This window comes from Anabrus simplex, chromosome 7 (assembly GCF_040414725.1).
Source record: "Anabrus simplex isolate iqAnaSimp1 chromosome 7, ASM4041472v1, whole genome shotgun sequence".
Lineage (NCBI taxonomy): Eukaryota > Metazoa > Arthropoda > Insecta > Orthoptera > Tettigoniidae > Anabrus > Anabrus simplex.
This window is the reverse complement of record NC_090271.1, coordinates 42,545,768-42,568,074: the sequence shown is the minus strand read 5'-3', so window position 1 is coordinate 42,568,074 and position 22,307 is coordinate 42,545,768. Positions and strand designations below refer to the sequence as shown.

The following is a 22,307-nucleotide window of genomic DNA, read 5'->3' as shown; positions in this document are numbered from 1 at the left end:
TGAGTCAGTCAGGAATCTTTAATGTATTGCACATAAAGAAGACAATTATTTGGCACTACATAAATATAATAAAATTCACAAAAAGAAACAAAGGTAAGAACAACATTAACAACTGTGACATTTACTTTCATAACATGAGAAATTTAGTTTGAAACATACAAAATGTAGTAATTAGCAATAATGCTAAACCTTCTGACTACGGCGGTCAAAACAACCAACATGCTACGTCATGATAAAACACACAATATTGATCAACAAAGTATATTAATGTCAATATACCTACATAAATAGAAGTTTCTTCTTGTACACTGTATGTACTTGAGCAAATGAGAACAGCCAACGATCTCTATTACCCGAATGTTACCATGGGATAATACCATTAAGATAACTTAAGTATCGAACAGGGAACTATACTAGGGTAACTGGAAAGACTTCTGGGTTGGTGAGAAGTGAAACCTCTTATCGACTAGTCACATCTGATGCTGCACGGCAGAAACTTGCAAAATGGGAGACCCATTGCAAACACTTCTACAGTCAATGGTATTTTTATAACAATTTAAGAAAAGGTAAACCAACATTCACTAAACTTTAAGATCATATTTAATTTATGTAGATGCCTTATTTTCATCTTACGGACAAGAATAAACTTTGTGCACAAGGAAATTAATTTTATTCTAAGATGGTTGTTGAAAAGTTCAAAATAGACAAATAGGGAGGAAATTATTATGATTTCTGCTTTTAGCTCTAATATTTAAATAAAAGTTTTGCCAAAGCAGCTTAGAATGAGCAAATTCCAGTCAGAGTTCAGAGCACGACAATTTATACTATCATCTTGAGAACTTTACTTTAGAGTATTTCACATTGAAATCTTCAAAATATAATCATCATCACCATCATCATGTACACATAATATGCTAATATATAGAAAAATATAACAAAGCATATTATATAAATTTTCCCCTTGTGTCCCATGAAATATTACTGTGATGGAGAGACTTGTGTTTCCAATAAAGCAGACAGCCAAGTTATCTGAAAAGCCTGTCTTAAGCTAGAAATTTGCCCACATCAGACAGATATCCTTTTAGATCAAGATATTTCTATGAAGTTTGGTACTGCATGGAAGTGAACTGTTGACTGTAACAGGTGCAGAAATGAAGAAATTGTAAGCCTCTGAAATGAGATGCTAGAGTAGGAAAGTTGGATCACATGGAGAGATACAGTGCTGAAACAAGTTGATGTTAGAACACACTGAAAAGTCTGACACGACAAAGAGCTAGATTGATTCGAGGTATCATAAGACACCAAAGACATGTTCAGTTCGTTTTAGGAGATGTAGGGAGTAAGAATGGTAGAGGGAGGTCAAGACATGACAATATCTAATATAGTCTATGTAGGATGGAACAGTTTTGCAGAAATAGGTTAACACAGGATGGGCTGGCATGATCAACTGTAACAAACTAGACCAATAACATGAAAGAAACAATGTTATAAATATATCTTATGTGAAAAGAGACTACAGATTGCATGTTTCTCCAATACCTGGAGTAAATATTAAGGAAAATTAAATATATCAATAAATGACTTGCATAAGCAGAAATGTATCAGGAAGAAGAAATACCGTACATCAAGAACAGCATTATCTAAGTACAGGGTTATCTCTACATAAATAACTACCAAGTTGGTTTTGAATTATTTCTTAAAGTTTCTGTCCTCTTCCTTAAAATATCAAGGCACTGAAAGAAATATATAACACTAATAGCATCATCACCACCAGTATGCACTTTTTACTATGCGATATCATGCTTAAGTTTTCCCTTAAAATAATTCACAAGAATTTGATGAGTGAAAGTGATAAGTAAACCTCAACTCTATTAAAATATTCAAGTTGGAATGCACGTGATATAAAAGTAGAATGAATATTGAATGTATAACTTGTGGAAATTAATTCTCATACTATTACAATCTTCAGTTTCTTTCTACATCCCGTTGCAGTCCTAAGCACGATATTGTCACTTTCATTTGCAAGAGATGAAGTTATTAATACACAATGTTTTTACTCATTTAACATTATTATTTCAAGTTAGTGGTAAGGTGGATAACGTTCATAAACAACTGTGACATCTGCTTCACCAGACATAACTAGTCTCACAGCAAGGCTTCACTTTTTGGAGCAACTTTTAACTACAGATGCTGTTGCAGTACACTAGTATTTAGTAGTATCAAACTGTTCTTAGTTTAAATTAACTTCTGTTTTCCCTTGTCAGTCATATTAATTTACATTTATTTGGAATGACTGCTCCACACCGCTTCCCAAAATTCTAGTAACCTCGTTTAAAAAGGTTACTACAATTTTTAAAATGGCAATATTCATGTTGAAATATTACTGTATTACTATAACCTACTATACAACTAGAACTGCTTAAAACTACTGTATATCAGTCATGTAATTTAATGGATTACAAGATTAAAATGCATATAAATAACTACCATGTTACAGAACTCTCCTACTACTAATATAATTTTAAGAATGAACTATAACAACTTTCTCAAAGGGAAATTAAAAATTCCCAGCTATGTACAATGATTCTTAATTACAGTAGGTACTGTACATATGTCTGAGCAAACCAGCATACCATAGGCCTTTACAGCATTATTATCCAAAACACACACACATGCATACATATGCCCACATACATCTTCATATATTTTTATCAACAAAGACAGAGCTTACAAGGAGTGTAAAAAAAAAAAAAAAATCTGAAAAAAAAAAAAAAAAAAATTCAGAATATTCACCTAAGTTACTGATATTTCCACAGTGACAATCAGTGAGATCAGAAGTAAGAATGAATTACCAGCTCTGAAATAGTTCATTCCAACAAATGTGGAGAGTTTACATTCAAAGTTCCTTTTTTTTGTTTTTGTTTTTAACAAGTAAGCCTCCATATGAAAGAATTTGATCTTCGCCTCATCTGTTTGGTTGCCTGCTATCCAATTATTGGAGACAGGAGGTTTCTGCATTAAATTTAAAGTTTATGTGAATGCTTGAAAAGTTTAAGATTCCTATTAATAAAAATATATACAAAAAATTTTAATCATAGGAGAAATGGAATGTGCCAGTGTAGTGGCAATAAATATATCTAAACTGATAAAAGTTGAGGAAAATTCCTTTTACAGTCTGTTGGTTGATTTTATGACAATTTTTCTACCAAATACTACTTTTGTGGAAATAAGAAAAGTTTTTCTTCATTTTAAAATCCTCAGGAATATTACAGGAAGGCTCGCTTTAAAAATATTGTCTCACATATGGTTTGTAATAAAAGAAACAGATTTCCTTGAAACACATTGTCAAAAATGTAGGTAAAGAAACAAAAATGAATATTTTGTAGCCTTTTGAAGTTACTTTCGTTACAGATTCCAGGCATTATATGTTACCAAATGTTTACTAAATATACAATAACATGCAGCCAGTATATTTTGCCATATTCTGGAGAAAAAGCAAATTTTTCAAAATCAGGATATTTACGATGGTTCATGGTAGGAATCACTTGTGTACATGCTGTCAAGGTGTGAAATACGAGAGAAAAAGTAATGTATGTTATGACAAATTCTTTCATATTTGTAAATCATGAATCAAACCAGTGCAACGTACTTCACAGTCTGCATAATTCTGGGGCAAAGTGCCATCTGTTTCATAGTATGAACTAACTAGTTTACTGAACTTCCGATGGAGATTTTTTTTTAAATACTGAAAATGACTGGAAGATTTTTAAGTAGCCTGAACAAGTATCAGATGGTTTTAATTCATAACAGTAAAGCCAACTGTAATTTGTAAAATCTGCAACTAAACTTCATGTTGAAGGAACTATTTGCTACAGAATGTGCCAGTACTTTGTGAATTAACTCCATGGTAAGTTCATGCACATTAGCAATATCCACATTCAGGTGACTAGAGTCTTAAAAATAGCAATTCTAACCTTTCTTCCACTATTGCTATTACTGTTAATATGAAAACCCGCAGTGTCTTACAGTGACATTTGATTTTTAACAAAATATCTTTAACAATATCACCATTCAAATATGCACCCACAGCAAGGCTAGCATCACTGTACCTCATAAATACATGTAAAATAGACTAAAACCGATTCTTCCACCACCATAACCACAAGACAGTGTTTCATAAACATTATATCAAAATACAATAAAGATTTTAGCAAACATGCTTCATAGCATACACCCTGTCATGGATCTCACACAATACAAAAATAAAATTAATAAGTTATTATCTTCACATACTTAGCACAAATATTTCAAAAAGTATAACTAGAAGACTTCTCTTCATGAAGTACTTTCTTTTTTACAAAATGTATACTTCTCAAAAATAAATGTGAGGTATAGGACATCGGTTTAGGTACACTTGGCCTCCGTGATGAAAGAATTGTGATGATATTCAGATGAAATGTGATAGGCAAAGTTCAAAGCTACAGTCTAGGTGATGGAGCTAACAAATCTACAGCAGATTACACTTTAAGTAACACTATGCCCCAATAGTGACCTTAATTCACCACTCTGAACACCAACCAGATGAAGAAAATGAGGCCTTTGATTTCATACTCTTGTCAATAGAAGATTGGCAGGTACAACACCAAGTCTTATAGATAATGTACCAGATAATGGAAAAACATCTTCTGGCAAAGCTCAGGGAAGACCTTTTTACACTTATTCAAACAGAATACTTTTCTTCATTGAAGAACAAGGCAAATCTCAGACATGACCATAGCTGTCTAGCAGCTCTGCACCGTAGTGGGTGATAACATAATCATGGTAATACATCATTATACACAATGGCTGGCCCAGGATGAGTGATGACCACACAACCATGTTACCCCAGCGAGGTCCCCAGTGAGTCTCTATGTAGCGGCTGAACTTCGACAAGGGTATCTACAAGAAAAAGAAATTTAATTATTGTAATGAAAACATTCTTATACTTCAACAAGAAATAAGTCTCTGGGATGATTGAGTAAATTATACTATCATTGAGAGTTCAAATGCAGACTGCTAAAGTAAAGTAACACACATCTGTTCCTGCACATACATGCATGTACACACTTTTGTGAATGTCATTTATCTAATTGTTCAGAACAGAAAGACTGCCTAGTAGCCAATTTTCATTACTGTTCAGAGGATGCCCAAGAGTTCATTGCATTGTCGAAGTGGGAGGCTGCGCGGCTTGTAAGAATGTTAAGCTGTAACCATGGAGAAATGTGATCCGTTGAGCATGTGAACAGCTATTATTTCCAAGTTCTATTCATGTAACCTAGTTTTGGAAGATTGAATAAAAATCAGTATTACTTATACAAGTCCTGTCAAAACAAACTGAACTTTTACACCCATGTGAATATGGAAAATCTTAGCAGTTTCAGTAAGTGGCGATGTACAGTGGTATCCTTTCTATGTTATTAGCTGCTGCCACCCATTTCATCGAGATGTCTTCATACTTGCTTCTGCTTCAAACTGGGGAAAACATTTACAGGGATATAACCTTGTTTAACATTTATATTGAGAACATATGTTATGCATTGGAAGATTAAGAACTGAAAGGTGCAAGCATAGAAGGCCAGAAGATAACTTCCATCACATTTGCAAATGATGACAGCCTCAGAAAAGGCTAGGGAGTTCCCCAGAAGCAAAGCAAGTTCTGATGTTGTGGGGACTGAAAGAAGTGAGCTACCAGCAGAGAGCATTATGAAAATTGCAATACAACCTCATGATAACACAGGAAAGTAAGAAGAGGCAATTGATTTCATGGAGAAGGAGAACATAGCTACGGTAGGATTGAGCAAGGTTAAGTGGAGAGGAAAAGAAAAGAAGTTTAAGAAAGTATACAATCTCTAATGGAGTGAAAGACATCAGACAAAGAATGGAGTAGGGATAATAACCACCAAGATCTTAGACGAGTATGTGGATAAGATGGACTACACAAGTGATATAATAAGGATACATTTAAGGACAGAGAATGGAGTAAAGGATTTCATCCAACTGTATGTGGTTCAGGAAGAATAATAGTAGAAAGATTATAAGATATACATGGAGAAATAGAAAAACAAAAGACAGTAACTTATTACTTCCTGGTGGAATGAGCAAATCTTAGACGGTTGTTAGATGTAACACCTATGGTGGAGACCATAAAGTAGTGGTAGAAAAAATAAAAGTAGGAAAACATAGCAAAAATAAAAGAAATAAATTAGAAGAAATAAAATATAAAATAAGAAAATAAAATATTTATTACTCAAAATAATTAAATAAAAGTAAATAGAATAAGGAACAAGCATGAAAATAATATTGGTTTATACCTCCCACTAACCACTTTTATGGTTTTCAGAGACACTAAAATGCCTGAATTTTATCCTACAGGAGTTCTTTTACGTGTCGGTAAATCTGTACTGTACACTCGCTATTGGAGCGGAAGTCTTAAGACAAAAAATGAAGTAGGGAGGCTGATGTATTTGAGCATCTTCAAATACCACTGGACTGAGCCAGAACTGAACCTGATAAGTTGCGCTCAGAAGGCCAGCACTCTACCGTCTGAGCTACGAAGTATGAAATTAAAAGATATGGAAGTAAAGATAAATTCCAGTCTAAATTGAAACAAAACTTAACCAGACCTGAGGTGGAAAGAGTGGAAGTGGAATGGGACATATTCAAGAACTCATTTGTAAGCAGTGAAGTGTGTGCTGTGGCCGAGTAGCAGAAACAGTGAAAGTTGAAGACACTCCATTGTGGACTGAGATGGTCAAAGAAGCAATGAGAAATAAGAAAAATAATAAAGCATGGCAAGTATGGGACAGGGATAAAACTGAAGAAAGTTCTGAACTAACAACGGAGAGATTGCATGGAATGACATAAATAAATGAGAAATTTTGAGCGGTGGTGTTAAAAGTAGGGAAGATAGCAATATGAAGGTAAAGTTGGAACTGAACAGGACAAATTGGGGTTAGGGAAGAGGGGTTAGGGACTGGAATAATTTACCAAGGAAGATAAAGAAATATGCGAACTGGATTAAAGCCACATATATACGGTATTTAACAAAGCCGAGCTTTCTGCCAAATTACATTGGCCTTATCAGGGCATGTGAAGGTCTGCCACCAACAGCGAGTTATGGCGTTTTATCTTAACACATGGTGTGAATGGATGGTTAAAGATTTTTAATGATCATATTTCAATATGTATCCACAATAGTTTTGATTATGTCGTTACTTATATATTTGTGATTCATTTTATGGCTGATGACATTTTATGTGTCAAAACCAGTCCCAAGTTGAATAAAAGTTATTAGTAACATCAACACGTGATTAGTATTGAATAGGTGGAACCTAATAGATCTCATCTCTGATCTCAGTTCAATCTGGAAACATCAATGAAGCTCATAAAATGTCTACATTAACAACTGATAGCAAATCTGCCACCTGGCTGACCACCCTAAATGCAGATCAGTGGTGACTGACGAAAGTATCAGGAAATTAAAAGAAGACGCGAAATGTAAGTGAAGAAAAGCTGGGAACGATTTACATGAGAGTTGGAAGGATGCTACATGGACTTTGTAGAAGGAAGAGAAAGGAAAGTCTACACAAATTAGATGAAAGAAGAAAAAAAAAAAAAAAAAGGAGACAAGGTGAAATGGAAGGATTACTATGATTAACTCCTTAACGTCAGAAGGAATATAGGCGAGATGATAGAGCTAGAGTGTGAGGAGACAGAATCCGAGAGTGAAGTCACAATGGAAGATTAAAACTACTTTCAAATGAATGAAAGTGGAGAAAAGCAGGAGTGAAAGTGTGTGTGGATATGAACCCATGACCTTTGTGCCCGAAGAGTATTATGCAAAAATTGTCAATTTAATAAGAAGTTTGATTCTTGATAGCATGGATCTGACACGTGACGAGGGGGCGATTACCTTCAGTCCCACGCTCTGGGATACGTGACGTCAGTCGCACGTGTCAACGGCGGAAGAATCTTAAGTCATTTTTGTGAACTATTTCAAAGCGCGTGTATATGGCGTGCCCCAAGCCAAGTCAAAAATATAGTGCCTATCAAAGGAGGTCATTTATCCCACAAATCGAACACGTATAAATGTTAAATGTCCATGAACAGTACCGCCAGAAATGTAGTGAGTATGTAGTCACCTTCAAAACTCTTGTAATTACAGTTTAGTTAAGTCAGAAAATTTATAGAAATTTTCTTGGCGACAAAGGAAGATGCCCGAAGAGAGGGGGTAACTGGTATAAATATGAAGGGACGCCATGACGAAGTCTCCTTCTCCTGCATTTATGGTACGAAGCAGACGATAAAGTGTTGAGCTGCTCTGTGAAATCAAACAACAAAAGTAGACTAAGTTCAACCAACATATTTCGGCCGATGTGGCTGGGGTCTTGACTCCATGTGGAGATAGTTTTCTGGAGTGGAAATAATTGTACCAGATAGGACGGTCAAAGTACTGAATAAATTCTCCTTGATAATTAAAGGGTTTCGAAGTGATATCACGTCCAATGTAGATCGTCATTTCCGTGTGTTTACTGCCTATATTTTGTGATGTCAAATTAAGATGTTCATTCGACGTAAAATTTTTCTGTCTGTAATTTTGACGTAAATAATATAAGAAATCCATGGTTACTCATTTTCAATCAAGTGGAAGCGTGCTGTCGGGTGAGAGTCTAGTGTGATGAATATGGTCACTGAGTGAAACGTTTTTCTAGGCCCATTTTAAACTGTGTCTGACTGGCAATAAAAGATCTAGTAGAATGTTTCAGTCATTTTTCATGAAAATCAAGTTATTAAAAATACGATATAATTTTATGCGAAGTTGTTCATTATTAATGCATTGTGCGTATTAGACGTCATGAATTCTAGTAAGGATTTTTATTCCAGTTCTTTGTCGGTGATAGTTGCGAGTGGGGAAACAGAGGTTAGTTGTCGTGTGAGTTGAGATGAGATTTGTGAATCAGGTTAGAGACCTGTCAAATGAAGCCGGGACATGGAAGCCCGAGGAATATTTTATAAGGTTGGGAATGGAAAGCAATATATAGAAATCCATGGCGGTATTAATTTGCGACGCGTATAATTACTGGGGGCATCTTGAAGCATGATCTGTGCATTTTGTTGGTTAGAATATCATATTTGTTTAATTATGTCGGCAGAGTTTAAAGATTCAAAGAGAGAGGCCAGTTAGGTAGAACGACAGATGTTTCGTGTAACTGCCAAGCGAACTTGGGGGTGAGAGGCCTCAGCTGATGGAGTAACACACAGCGGGTATATAACGGGACACGCGTGGAATTGAGATTGTATTTCTCGGCCGGGGAGAACGTTAAGGTTGGATTTCGTTGAAATTTTCATACGGTAATAACCTGAGTGTTGTGGAATACTGTAAATTTGCTTAATTGAGGACATAATGTGCATTTGATATGACGAACGTACAGTACAAAGAGTACGATTAGCCAAATTCAGGGTTGTCCAAAATATAGAGTGATGATTGATTGTCTGTGAGGGGTGCGCAAACTTTAAAAATGTTATGACGAGATATGACATCATAATTATATGGTGATTTGCTTTTGGTTTGTACGTAGATTATTAGGGTATCCAAGTGTTAATAATGGCTAGGGTTAGATTAGATATAAAGTGCGAGGTCATGAAACGAGATATATAAACTGGACATGAATGATGTAGTTCTTTTCCAGACAATAGGAAGCAACAGATAAACATCGACAGGATATTAAAATTGTGAGAACACAATTGCGTAGGAATTTGTGAAGAAACCAGAGTCCACGGAGATAGATTGTTGTCCTTTAAGATTTCATTAAATCATTTAAATTTATTTAATTATTAAATTCAGTGAACCCGCATTTGGAAATAACTTTAATCAAGCAAATAACTTGGAGATGCATTCTAGAAATCTTAGTTTGTTTTCTGGGGAATATGTAAATGGTGATGTAATGATTAAGGGGACATATCCAAAGGAAATGGATTTTACTGCCACAAAGCTTGTGAGCATTGCTGTTGTTGTATTATTTGACTTTGATTGATTGAGCAGTGAATGTGCTGGGGATAGTAAAGTGGAAACTTTGGTCGTCAACCGAGGTAATTTAATTGTGTTTAGCCTTCAGCCTAGAAACTTGAATGGTCAGGGGGTCATCAACCTCAGTGACTTAGATGCCACTGTAGCATCATTTTCCTTGTGGTCATCATCCACAATGACTTTAAAGTAACTTAGAAGTTTAGATGTCGGTCCATGACAGACGCAGGTCACATCGATTCAATTAAGGGTCCATGTCGTATAACCACTGTATGGCACACACCGATTGGACGGCCTTAATTATACCCAGAGTCCAGAGTTCGTGTTACGAGGGTTGGACCATAACGAATCACTATGATGGTACATATGGTCTCACATGGAAGCCGAATTTAAGGATTTCCAGACCTTCCTTTCTTTAATAAAAAAATAAGACAATGGTTTCTAGTAAGAATGCCCATCAGGCAGACACATCAAAGGCTCACCAGAGTTCTAACCTTCTATGTAACAAAATGATTGTAGTGTCCAGTGGACACGTGTAATTTCAGTGATACCGTTGACATATCAGAATGCTTCAGAATTTCCTGAATAAATAGAAATCTTTTAAACAGACCTTTCATTCAAGTAGATAGATTAGAATTACTGAACCCTACCTTTACCTCAGCAAGTGACGAAGAACCCGATACGACCCAAGAGACAGATCTCATGAACTTTGCTGATAGGTAAGAAAGGTAGGTATCCCTCAATATGGACCAAAAAGGGTTCAGATTAGTATGATTAACTCCTTAATGTCAGAAGGGATATAGGCGAGATGATAGAGCTAGAGTGTGAGGAGACAGAATCCGAGAGTGAAGTCATAATGGTAGATTAAAACTACTTTCAAATGAATGAAAGTGGAGAAAAGCAGGAGTGGAAGTGTGTGTGGAAATGATAAAAGCAACAGGACCAATTTGTCTATAATGGTTTTATAGGATTTAAATGTACTTCAAAATAAAAATCTGTCCCAAATGACAGAAGTAGTATGGTAATATGTATACTGTATTTAAAAGGGGGAAACAGGAATACAATAATTATAGAGAAATTGTACTCATATCTCAAGTAGCAAAAATAGTTGAAAAGAGAATGAGAAGAAAAGTAAAAGGACAATTACAAGAAGAGCAATATGGCTTTTTAAATGAAAGATCAACACGAGTCTGCAGGAGTCTGCTAACAGAAAAACATTGAGAATATGGAAGAAATCACATTTCTCAATTTAGAAAAGGTTTACAATAGTATCCTTATAGCAAAAACATGGGAAGTAATGCAATGGAAAAGATTTGGAAAACAAATTATTGATGCAAGCAAAGTAAGAGAAATGTTGCAGCAGTGTCCAGACATGTGGAAAGTGGTTCTGGAAAGAAACTGGACTATTTTTTCAGGTATTTTTTAGTGTTTCTAAGAGTTACTCTTAAACTGTAACAAGGAAATGTACTGTCACCACTGTTATTCACAATGGTTATGGACAAACTTGTGAAGGAGGGTGGTGGTGGTGGTGGTGGTGGTAGTGGCTAAAATTGTTTTTAAAAGGCAGTACAACTAGGCAATTATCTTCTATTGATACTATTAAGGTAAAACTGGAAGGTATCCGACACTTCAAGAAATGAAATAAAGAAGAGGTTGGGACGAAGGGGCGTGAAAATGAAAGACTCCCCAGGTCTTGTAAATCTAATACTGTCAGGGCTGCAAATGAACAAGAGTTTACCAAGGGAGGTCTGCGAGGACAAATGAAAGTGAGGACCCTGCAACAAGTAAGTAGAAACAATGCTGGTACTTGCCTAATGGCCCCGGAGCCACCAACCCACGCTCCCAAATTAAGAGCCCCTGGGGCTCTACCGTGCAATACCGTGGATGTTATTTTACTGCCTCCACCCACAGGGGGATTGTAAAAGAGACAAAGGAAAGATATTGGAACAAGTAACTGGAGCTATTGCTACTTGCAGATTATATTATTGTACGAGGCATCATTGGTTGTGGCATCATACACAACCATTAACCCGGCTCAAGGGAGACAGGGTATCTTCCCTATCCTTCACTCGAGTAATTCTTGTCTGGTGCATCCACGTTGTGAGAGTGGGAATCCTTCACATCAGTGGACTGGTGTGAATGAGAGCTAAGTTCAGGCAGCAACCCAGTCTCGCAGGGTATAACATGGAACCCATGCCCAGTGTTACCTTAACATCTTATGCAGAGAAGGAGATCTTCAGAATGGCGAAGATGGTGGATGAGGCAACCCCATCCCCTCTGGGAAAAATTAGAAGAGGAAACCACTGCCTTGTGGAGAACAGGGACCTTCAAAGGCTAAGGGAGTAAACCCCAAAAGAATATCCTCAGACGGGTTAGGCTTAGCAGGTCAGCAGATGAGTAAATTTGTACTTGCTTTCCACTATAATACAAGTCTCAAATGGAACTTTAAAAATGGAAATGGAATTGACAAGTCTCTGACTACGGTTTCAGAGTATGATGGTAATGCTGATGTTCGTGCAAGTGTTACGTCAGAGAACAAAACCAGATTTGGAACACTAAATATTTTAACAATGAATGGGAAGGAAAATGAATTGATTGACCTAATTGATCCCTTCCATTTTTCTGTTTGATTAGTGTTATATAGAGGATGGTTGCCTAGTTTTACTTCCTTTTAAAACAATAATCATCACTACCATCACTCAGTTTTTTATATCCTCCTCTGTCTCCATCAGCCAGAAGGTGAATAGGCGATTGGTCAGTCTGTTGGGAGAAAATCTTGCCACATGACCATCAAACACTACCCCTGTTCTGAGAGTAGAGCTCTGAATTCATGGCGTCTCCAGTATCTCCCATTTCCAGTAAAAGACTTATGATCTCTCTCTCTCCCCCCACCAGTTTTTCAGTCAAGCCTTTTCTGTTTAGTGACACACACTTCATGGCATAGAGGGCTTCTGAGAAAATGACTAGTACAGTGCTTCAGATTAGGGGATGAGCTGGTGTTCTGAGTCAGTCAATAGGCTAGGGCTGCTTTCTCTGATAAGTTGGGCTCAATCTAGCCACCAAGGTAGGCCTACTTAATTTTCTCCACCAACATGATTTTACCCTGTTCTCTTAGTCTTAGTTAAGTGACACTTTGAGTCCCACTTTGGCTTTCAGTAGGTCCATCGAGTGACAAGACTATTTAGATTTCCAAAACTCGGATAATGCTATCAGCTCGGATAACGCTCACTTCTGTATTCACTACAGAATGTATTATCTTGGTTTACCAACACTACTAAGTTTTCATTTCAATGTGAATTTGAACCTTAAATTTTTCATACTAACACACAGAAAACAAATGACTACGTGCTGCCACCACTGTCGAAATGTAAACAAGTTTTGGTTTCATTCAACGTTCGCAAATAATTTACCGTACTAGAGTTGGGGAATCTGATTCATTTAGAAGAACCAATTCGTTTGAAACAATTCACCAAAATGATTTGTTCATTCAATTACCACGTGATATTTTATATTAAAAAAGGTTTCAAGCAAGGATGTGCAGTTGCCATTATTGTTTATTATTGATAGATGAAATCATAAAATGTGTAGAACAGAGTATCAGTAGTGACTAAGTGAATGCTTTGGTATTTGCAGATGATGTGTTGATTTGGGGAAAGGGAGAAAAAGGAAGTACAAAGGAAATTGGACATTTGGAATGAAAATCTGAAAGGGTTTGGAGTGGTAATTAGTGTTTTTAAAAAACTGTAGCCATGCACTGTGGAAAAGAGAGAAAGAGAAGGCAAGTGAACATAGACTGAAAACGGTTAGAGGATGTCGAACAGTTGACATCTGGGTAGCATTATTAATGGAAGTAATGAAATCAACCCTGAAATTAATGGAATAAGTAAAGGTACAACATTTTATCAAGTCAGAGAGCTTTTATGGGATGACAAAGTGCCCAAGAGAATGAAATTAACATTCCAAACAATAGAAATGAAATTTTTAAGAATATCAGTTGAAAAGACAACAAGAAATAGAATTCAAAATATTAAAATCAGAGAAGAGCTAAATATAGAACCGTTAGTACAGAAGATACAGAAAGCAAGACAGAGATGGTTTGGACATTTAAAAAGAATGGGAAAGGAATGGATAGCAAGAAGGGACTCTGAAAGAGAACTTAAAGGAAAAAGACCAGTTGAAAGACTGAGAAGAAGGTGGCTGGATCAGATCTGAAAGGACATTAGAGAAGCTGGATTGGATGTGGTGGAAGAAACTGAGCAGAAAAAGTGGAAGGACAGAAAGGAGTGGAGGAGGCTTGTTAACCACACCTGGGTGACTGGAGTGGGACATTGATGATGATATCATATCATTATTGTGTGTGGAACAAACAAAGAAGTACAAGGGCTACTCTACGTGTTAAGAGAGATTACTGAAAAATTACAGAATGAAAATCAGCACAGGAAAGAGTAAGACAATGGTACTGACTAGAGGAGAAAAGGAATTGTAAACTGTTTCTTGTTTCATTTCAGCCAACGTCATTTCAACTGTTTCCTTTGAGCTTTAATGTTGGGCCCAGTATTCCTTCATTCATAGACTGTTGCTCCTTTTGCTCTTTCATCCAAGCCTTTCCAGTTTTCAGCTTTGCCTTTGGTTGGAAACTCTGATGTTCTTGGAGATTTTTCTTAATTGGGTCACACTCCTAAATATCTTCAAATGAGATCCCAATCACCTGCAGATTTTTCTGTACCTCACTGAACCATGTCCCCTTTGCCTTTTTCTCTTGGAGAAAGTGAAAATGCAGTTGGTTAACTATGTCGACTTCATTCGGGCCATGTGTCCATAAAAAGTAATCCTTTTCTGCATCACGTCTCTTTCTCCACATGCGAGTACAACTCCTGGCTGTACCGCCTCTTAAACTCGCCATTGTCTTTGACTGGACCCATGATTTTCCTTAAAATTCCTCCTTTCCTTAGCCTCTGATTTCTCCATCATGTCTCTTTTGTTCATGGCGAGACATTCCGCTGCATATAGAGCCTCTGGCCGGAATTTTAAATAATATACATAAATTTCTCTGCTACATGGTAAAGCATAGAATCATGGGTATGTTTCTGGGCTTAAGAGACAAGAGAGTGAGTACAGCTTCTTTGGTTATTCCCTCTTAGTAGCCCCTTATGACATGCACTCCACCCACACAGCAGATAAATCAAAACAAATTATCATAAAAATAATTTATTATATTATCACCACCTATTCAATACAAGCCACGTGCTACATGGGTGAAATCTACATAATACTATATACTGTACACTTCTCAGGGACATGTTTCACCCCTTATTAAGGGCAGGTTACCTACAGGATGATGATGCCCTTAACAAGGAGTGAAACATGTCCCTGAGAAGTGTACAGTATATAGTATTATGTAGATTTCTCCCATGTAGAATGTGGCGTGTATTGAAAAGGTGGTGATAATATAATAAATTATTTTTGTGATAATTTGCTTATAGTCAGCTTCAATACGGACCAATCATGAGAACTGTCTCTTGCAAGATAAATCAAAGCCAGTGGAAAGTTCTTTGAAACACTGCTCCATTTTTACCTAATCTATATACACACTGCTGGAAAAAGGAAAATGCAACATCCTCAAGGAGTGTGTTCAGTGGCACCAGGGGATAATATATGCATACCGAGGGATTGTTTGTTAGCAATTTATTTGTCAGGACATCGGCGATCAGATGGCGCTCAGGAGGCCTGTCCGTGCCCACTCTGTTTTGACTCTTCAGGCAGCAACTGTGCCAAGCTTAAAGGTGAACAGTGAACTTTCATTCTAGGGTATAACCATGCCCAACATGTCTGAGAAAGAAGCCTTTATGTCACACATGAATAAAATGGAAATGGTATACCATCTAATCAACTGTGTATACAACAAAAGATCAATATCCTCAAATGCCAAGTTCAGACACTAACCATACAGACATTCATATGGAGGCCCTCTATGCAGCGGAGGGCCTTGCAATGAACAAAAAAGGCCTTACTGAGAAACTTGAGATCAAAGAAAGAAAGAAAGAAAGAAAGAAAGAAAGAAAGAAAGAAAGAAAGAAAGAAAAAAAGATTTTGAGGAAGATCTTCAGCCCCATCAAAGACAAAGAGCATCACATGATATCTTGGAGCGCACCCCACTTAAGAAGAAATTTCAGGACCACTAGAGTTTCCAATGGTTCATGTTTGTGGGTTACTGTAGTCACGTCCTAGTTCGTGAACCATGGGCAACGGCTGAGTGGCCTAGTAAGTGGTCCTGAGAGTCGGGATACCAGTTGCTATGGAATGGGAGTGGGCATCTCTGACATATTCTGAGTCGTGGCCCTCCTTGTGCTCAGGCGGCTAGGACTATACAATTCACCGGTGGTCCATAACCCGTTAGAGGAGAGATCCTCACTTGGACAATGTGCAAGTAGGGCAGCATCCTGCTTCATGAATTTACCGAGCTCAGAACACTTTAAGCAAGCCTCGGACCTATGGGAGTAATGGAGTCCCACTCCCATTTGACAGGCGAGGGACTCCTTGGAAACAACTTGGCGAACGAAATGGAATTCGATGGGGAGCTATCAATATTAATGGGGCTTATGGAAGAAAGAAGGTAGAACTGGCTGAGTCAGCAAAGAGGATGCATCTGGATGTGCTAGGAGTAAGTGATATTCGGGTAAGGGGAGATAATGAGGAAGAGATAGGAGATTATAAGGTGTACTTGACGGGTGTTAGAAAGGGAAGGGCAGAGTCTGGGGTAGGGTTCTTTATCAGGAATACCATTGCACGCAACATAGTTTCTGTTAGGCACGTAAATGAGCGAATGATGTGGGTAGATTTGTCAGTGGGAGGAATTAAGACAAGAATTGTGTCCCTGTATTCACCATGTGAGGGTGCAGATGAGGATGAAGTGGACAAGTTTTATGAAGCATTGAGTGACATCGTGGTCAGGGTCAACAGCAAGGAGAGAATAGTGCTAATGTGCGATTTTAATGCGAGAGTTGGGAATAGAACTGAAGGATACGAAAGGGTGATTGGTAAATGTGGGGAAGATATGGAAGCTAATGGGAATGGGAAGCATTTGCTCGACTTCTGTGCTAGTATGGGTTTAGCTGTTACGAATACATTCTTCAAGCATAAGGCTATTCACCGCTACACATGGGAGGCTAGGGGTACCAGATCCATAATAGATTATATCTTAACAGACTTTGAATTCAGGAAATCTGTTAGGAATGTACGAGTTTTTCGGGGATTTTTCGATGATACAGACCACTATCTGATCTGTAGTGAACTAAGTATCTCTAGGCCTAGGGTAGAGAAAATGAAATCTGTCTGCAAACGAATAAGGGTAGAAAATCTCCAGGACGAGGAAATTAGACAGAAGTACATGGATATGATTAGTGAGAAGTTTCAAACAGTAGACAGTAAGCAGGTTCAGGATATAGAAAGTGAATGGGTGGCATACAGGGATGCTGTAGTAGAAACAGCAAGGGAATGCCTAGGAACAACTGTGTGTAAAGATGGGAAAAGGCGAACATCTTGGTGGAATGATGAAGTGAGAGCAGCCTGTAAACGTAAAAAGAAGGCTTATCAGAAATGGCTCCAAACACGGGCCGAGGCAGACAGGGATTTGTACGTAGATGAAAGAAACAGAGCGAAACAAATAGTTGTTGAATCCAAAAAGAAGTCATGGGAAGATTTTGGTAATAACCTGGAAAGGCTAGGTCAAACAGCAGGGAAACCTTTCTGGACAGTAATAAAAAATCTTAGGAAGGGTGGGAAAAAGGAAATGAACAGTGTTTCGAGTAATTCAGGTGAACTCATAATAGACCCCAGGGAATCACTGGAGAGGTGGAGGGAATATTTTGAACATCATCTCATTGTAAAAGGAAATCATCATGGTAGTGTTGCAAACAGCCAAGCTCATGGGGAGGAGGAAAATGATGTTGGTGAAATTATGCTTGAGGAAGTGGAAAGGATAGTAAATAAACTCCATTGTCATAAGGCAGCAGGAATAGATGAAATTAGACCTGAAATGGTGAAGTATAGTGGGAAGGCAGGGATGAAATGGCTTCATAGACTAGTAAAATTAGCGTGGAGTGTCGGTAAGGTACCTTCAGATTGGACAAAAGCAGTAATTGCACCTATCTACAAGCAAGGAAACAGGAAGGATTGCAACAACTATCGAGGTATCTCATTGATTAGTATACCAGGCAAAGTATTCACTGGCATCTTGGAAGGGAGGGTGCGATCAGTCGTTGAGAGGAAGTTGGATGAAAGCCAGTGTGGTTTCAGACCACAGAGAGGCTGTCAGGATCAGATTTTCAGTATGCGCCAGGTAATTGAAAAATGCTACGAGAGGAATAGGCAGTTGTGTTTATGTTTCGTAGATCTAGAGAAAGCATATGACAGGGTACCGAGGGAAAAGATGTTTGCTATACTGGGGGACTATGGAATTAAAGGTAGATTATTAAAATCAATCAAAGGCATTTATGTTGACAATTGGGCTTCAGTGAGAATTGATGGTAGAATGAGTTCTTGGTTCAGGGTACTTACAGGAGTTAGACAAGGCTGTAATCTTTCACCTTTGCTGTTCATAGTTTACATGGATCATCTGCTGAAAGGTATAAAATGGCAGGGAGGGATTCAGTTAGGTGGAAATGTAGTAAGCAATTTGGCCTATGCTGACGACTTGGTCTTAATGGCAGACTGTGCCGAAAGCCTGCAGTCTAATATCTTGGAACTTGAAAATAGGTGCAATGAGTATGGTATGAAAATTAGCCTCTCGAAGACTAAATTGATGTCAGTAGGTAAGAAATTCAACAGAATTGAATGTCAGATTGGTGATACAAAGCTAGAACAGGTCGATAATTTCAAGTATTTAGGTTGTGTGTTCTCCCAGGATGGTAATATAGTAAGTGAGACTGAATCAAGGTGTAGTAAAGCTAATGCAGTGAGCTCGCAGTTGCGATCAGCAGTATTCTGTAAGAAGGAAGTCAGCTCCCAGACGAAACTATCTTTACATCGGTCTGTTTTCAGACCAACTTTGCTTTACGGGAGCGAAAGCTGGGTGGACTCAGGATATCTTATTCATAAGTTGGAAGTAACGAACAGGTGGGAACAATGGCAGGAGGGTACTCGAAATGAGGAGATAAAGGCTAATTTAGGAATGAACTCGATGGATGAAGCTGTATGCATAAACCGGCTTCGGTGGTGGGGTCATGTGAGGCGAATGGAGGAGGATAGGTTACCTAGGAGAATAATGAACTCTGTTATGGAGGGTAAGAGAAGTAGAGGGAGACCAAGACGACGATGGTTAGATTCGGTTTCTAACGATTTAAAGATAAGAGGTATAGAACTAAATGAGGCCACAACACTAGTTGCAAATCGAGGATTGTGGCGACGTTTAGTAAATTCTCAGAGGCTTGCAGACTGAACGCTGAAAGGCATAACAGTCTATAATGATAATGTAATGTATGTATGTAATGTAGAGTTTCCAAGAAAAGCCAAAACTGAAAACAGGAAAGGCATGGACCAAAGGAGGAAAGAAACAAACAAATAACACCGGCAATGAATGCAGGAGTAGTGGACAAATTTTAAAGCCTGGGGAAGGAGATAGTTGAAATGACATGGCTCCTAGTTGGCCAAACTGACATGAAATAATAAAATTGGAATTGCTACAACAAGAGAGTCATATCACATAATGGAAAATAAAGACATTTCAAGACTGCTGTTTTGCCAGAAGCTTTATATGCCTCAGAAACCATATCCCTTGAGACAAAGTCTATCATCGTGCATTGGCACTGCTGGTGGCTTCAAGTAGTCTATGCAGTGGCCTCCACGGTATGCACTAGCCATGCGTCTTGGTGGGTGTGCTAAGCACCAACTGATGGGCCCAACTTAGCACATAGCGGTGAAACGCAGGCAACCAAGAATGAGTTAGCTGGAAAATGTATAATGTCCAATAACGGACCATTAAATTTGTATTATAGGTTCACTGATGCCGTACTCAAGAGAAGCCTGAAATTCTATGGCCATATCTAATAGAATGGATAGTGAGAGACTCACCAAAAGATTATTTAAAGTTATCAACTCAAAGAAGCTCCAAATAAACTGGCTAGAAGAAACTAAGGTTGACCCCCAAGAAATGAACATCACGGGTGACAATCATAGAAGATCGTTGAGCTTTTAGCACAATAGTAGCCAAGCTCAAATTCATGGAGAAATCTAACGAGAAAACTAGTAGGAAGTGGTCCACTGCACACAAGATTCAACACAGTGCATTCACAAAGATTTTGGGAGGGTAAGAGGGCAAAAACGATCAGGCCAACAAAAAAGTAAAAATGTGCTCATTGATTGGGAAACATTAAGAAAGAAGAACAATAATAAAATAATCGTATGTCCTCAGCTACCATGGTGCAGACCTAAAGTGGTGCCATCTAGGTGGCCTGCTTACCAATTTAGACTTCATAACTGTGCTGCTACCTAGCAGTGAAAGCTGAAATTTTAATGGAACAGATACTATGGCCAAGTTAATTTAAATTTTGTCGGGCAACACAACATCTTTCACATGCCAAGGAGAGCGAGTGTCAAGATTTTTGACCTTCCTTCAAAAACTGACTACCTCAGCTGGGATCAAACCCACAAAAGTGGGATCCCAAGTTGGGCAGCTAATTCTTTAAGTAATGATACAGTATGAACTACCTGCAAGAAAATATATGGTAACAGTATTATACCTGAAAAAGAAACAAATTTAGAATATCGAGTTTCATTCTTAAAAGATAAGATTCTATAAAATCACCCTTATCAAAAATCAAAATTTTACTAATACAATATGAGGTTTAACTATTTCAAGCACAATTTTACAAACCTCTAAAAGCATTACAAAAGAATATTTAAATGATCCAGTGTAAGAAGCTTCATCATTTGAAAGGTTTGTTTCATCATTATCCTCCTCCTCCTCATCCCTTGCCTCATTACCTTGTCCCACATTAGCAACAACAATCCCTTTACCAGCTGAAAGGTTTAATTGTTTTCCTTGGCAGGTCCACTGTTTGGTTCCCCATTGTATACATTTCTACAACCCTGCAATAAGATCTTTTCCTTCATTTGAATTCAAAATTGTTGAGGCACAGCTTTCAGCTTCTATTTATTTCTCAGTTTATCATTCAGCATTGTGTATGGCACACCATAAGCTAACAATGCTTTACGTATAGAAAGTTTACCGCTTCTCACTGAAGCTATAACATTAGTCATGCACTCAGATTTTTATTTACACCTTCCCATCGGTGGTGGTAACTTCTGGTAGGTTCTACCCATGATCAGCGTTGCCCTATGATATTTCCACTATTTAACTATCATGCCTGTTACTAAAATGCTAATGCAGGTAACACACATACATCTGAAAATGCCTTGTTGCTAATATTTTTATAATATATCTCACAAATAACTGTTTACCTTCCATAGATGGCCAACTTTACTGCGCAATAGAAGTTGCCTGAGAATGACTTGTTTCTGCCAATTGCTGTTTACTTTTACTGTGCAATTGCTCCAAGATATTCAATTAATAGTTTGAAAGAGCCAAACAATTAAGCAATAAACTGATTTGTCTTGTCCATTTCATAATAATGCTGAATGATAAGTTTTTTTTTTTCATTTATTGGAACAAGTTAGCTATTGCTGTTGCCACACTATATCGGTGTTACCCCATTTTACAGGTATACCATTTTGCAAACAGTTCCAGGAATAAATTATCACTATTAAAGCAGGCCTACATCAGCTCAGACAAGTTTTCTAGTCCGCAACAGTCGCAAACAATTGTCAAGTATGCCTGTCTTTCCAGTAACTCCATCTTCCTTATTGAAATACAGAACCATAACTGACTAGAAACAGACTGTTAAATGCTACTCACTGTGTTCTAGCTACCCTCCAAAGCCATGTCCAGTAATTTACAGATATACTTACAGGGACTGTGCCAGCTGTATCTCAATGTTAAATTAGCTTTATTAGCTGTAAAAGTTTCAGAAACTTCAATTTTCAGAAATGTAAAATGCAGTTGGAAGAAGCTTAGGCCTACTACACACTGAAAAAATATACCTTCAAAGTAGTGACAAAACAGCCAACCAGCAGCCATTAGCCTGTAACTGAAATACTGTAAAATTCTCTTGGGATTGCTCCAAACAATAATTCCAAAAATATTTAGTTTTGAAGCATGTATTTCAAAATGTTGAATGCAGACATATTC

The 22,307-nt window shown here is 37.6% G+C and overlaps 1 protein-coding gene across 2 annotated transcripts in view; it reads right to left on the bottom strand.

The window, feature by feature from the left end:
• Positions 1–3,551: 3,551 nt before the first annotated feature.
• mdy (midway) overlaps positions 3,552–22,307 on the bottom strand; it is a 117,733-nt gene continuing 98,977 nt past the window's right edge. For both annotated transcript variants that reach the window (XM_067150644.2, XM_068228564.1), the window contains one exon: positions 3,552–4,938. In XM_067150644.2, coding sequence (XP_067006745.2) covers positions 4,762–4,938 — 177 coding nt within the window. In that variant the 3' untranslated portion in view covers positions 3,552–4,761. The remainder of the gene's footprint in view (positions 4,939–22,307) is intronic.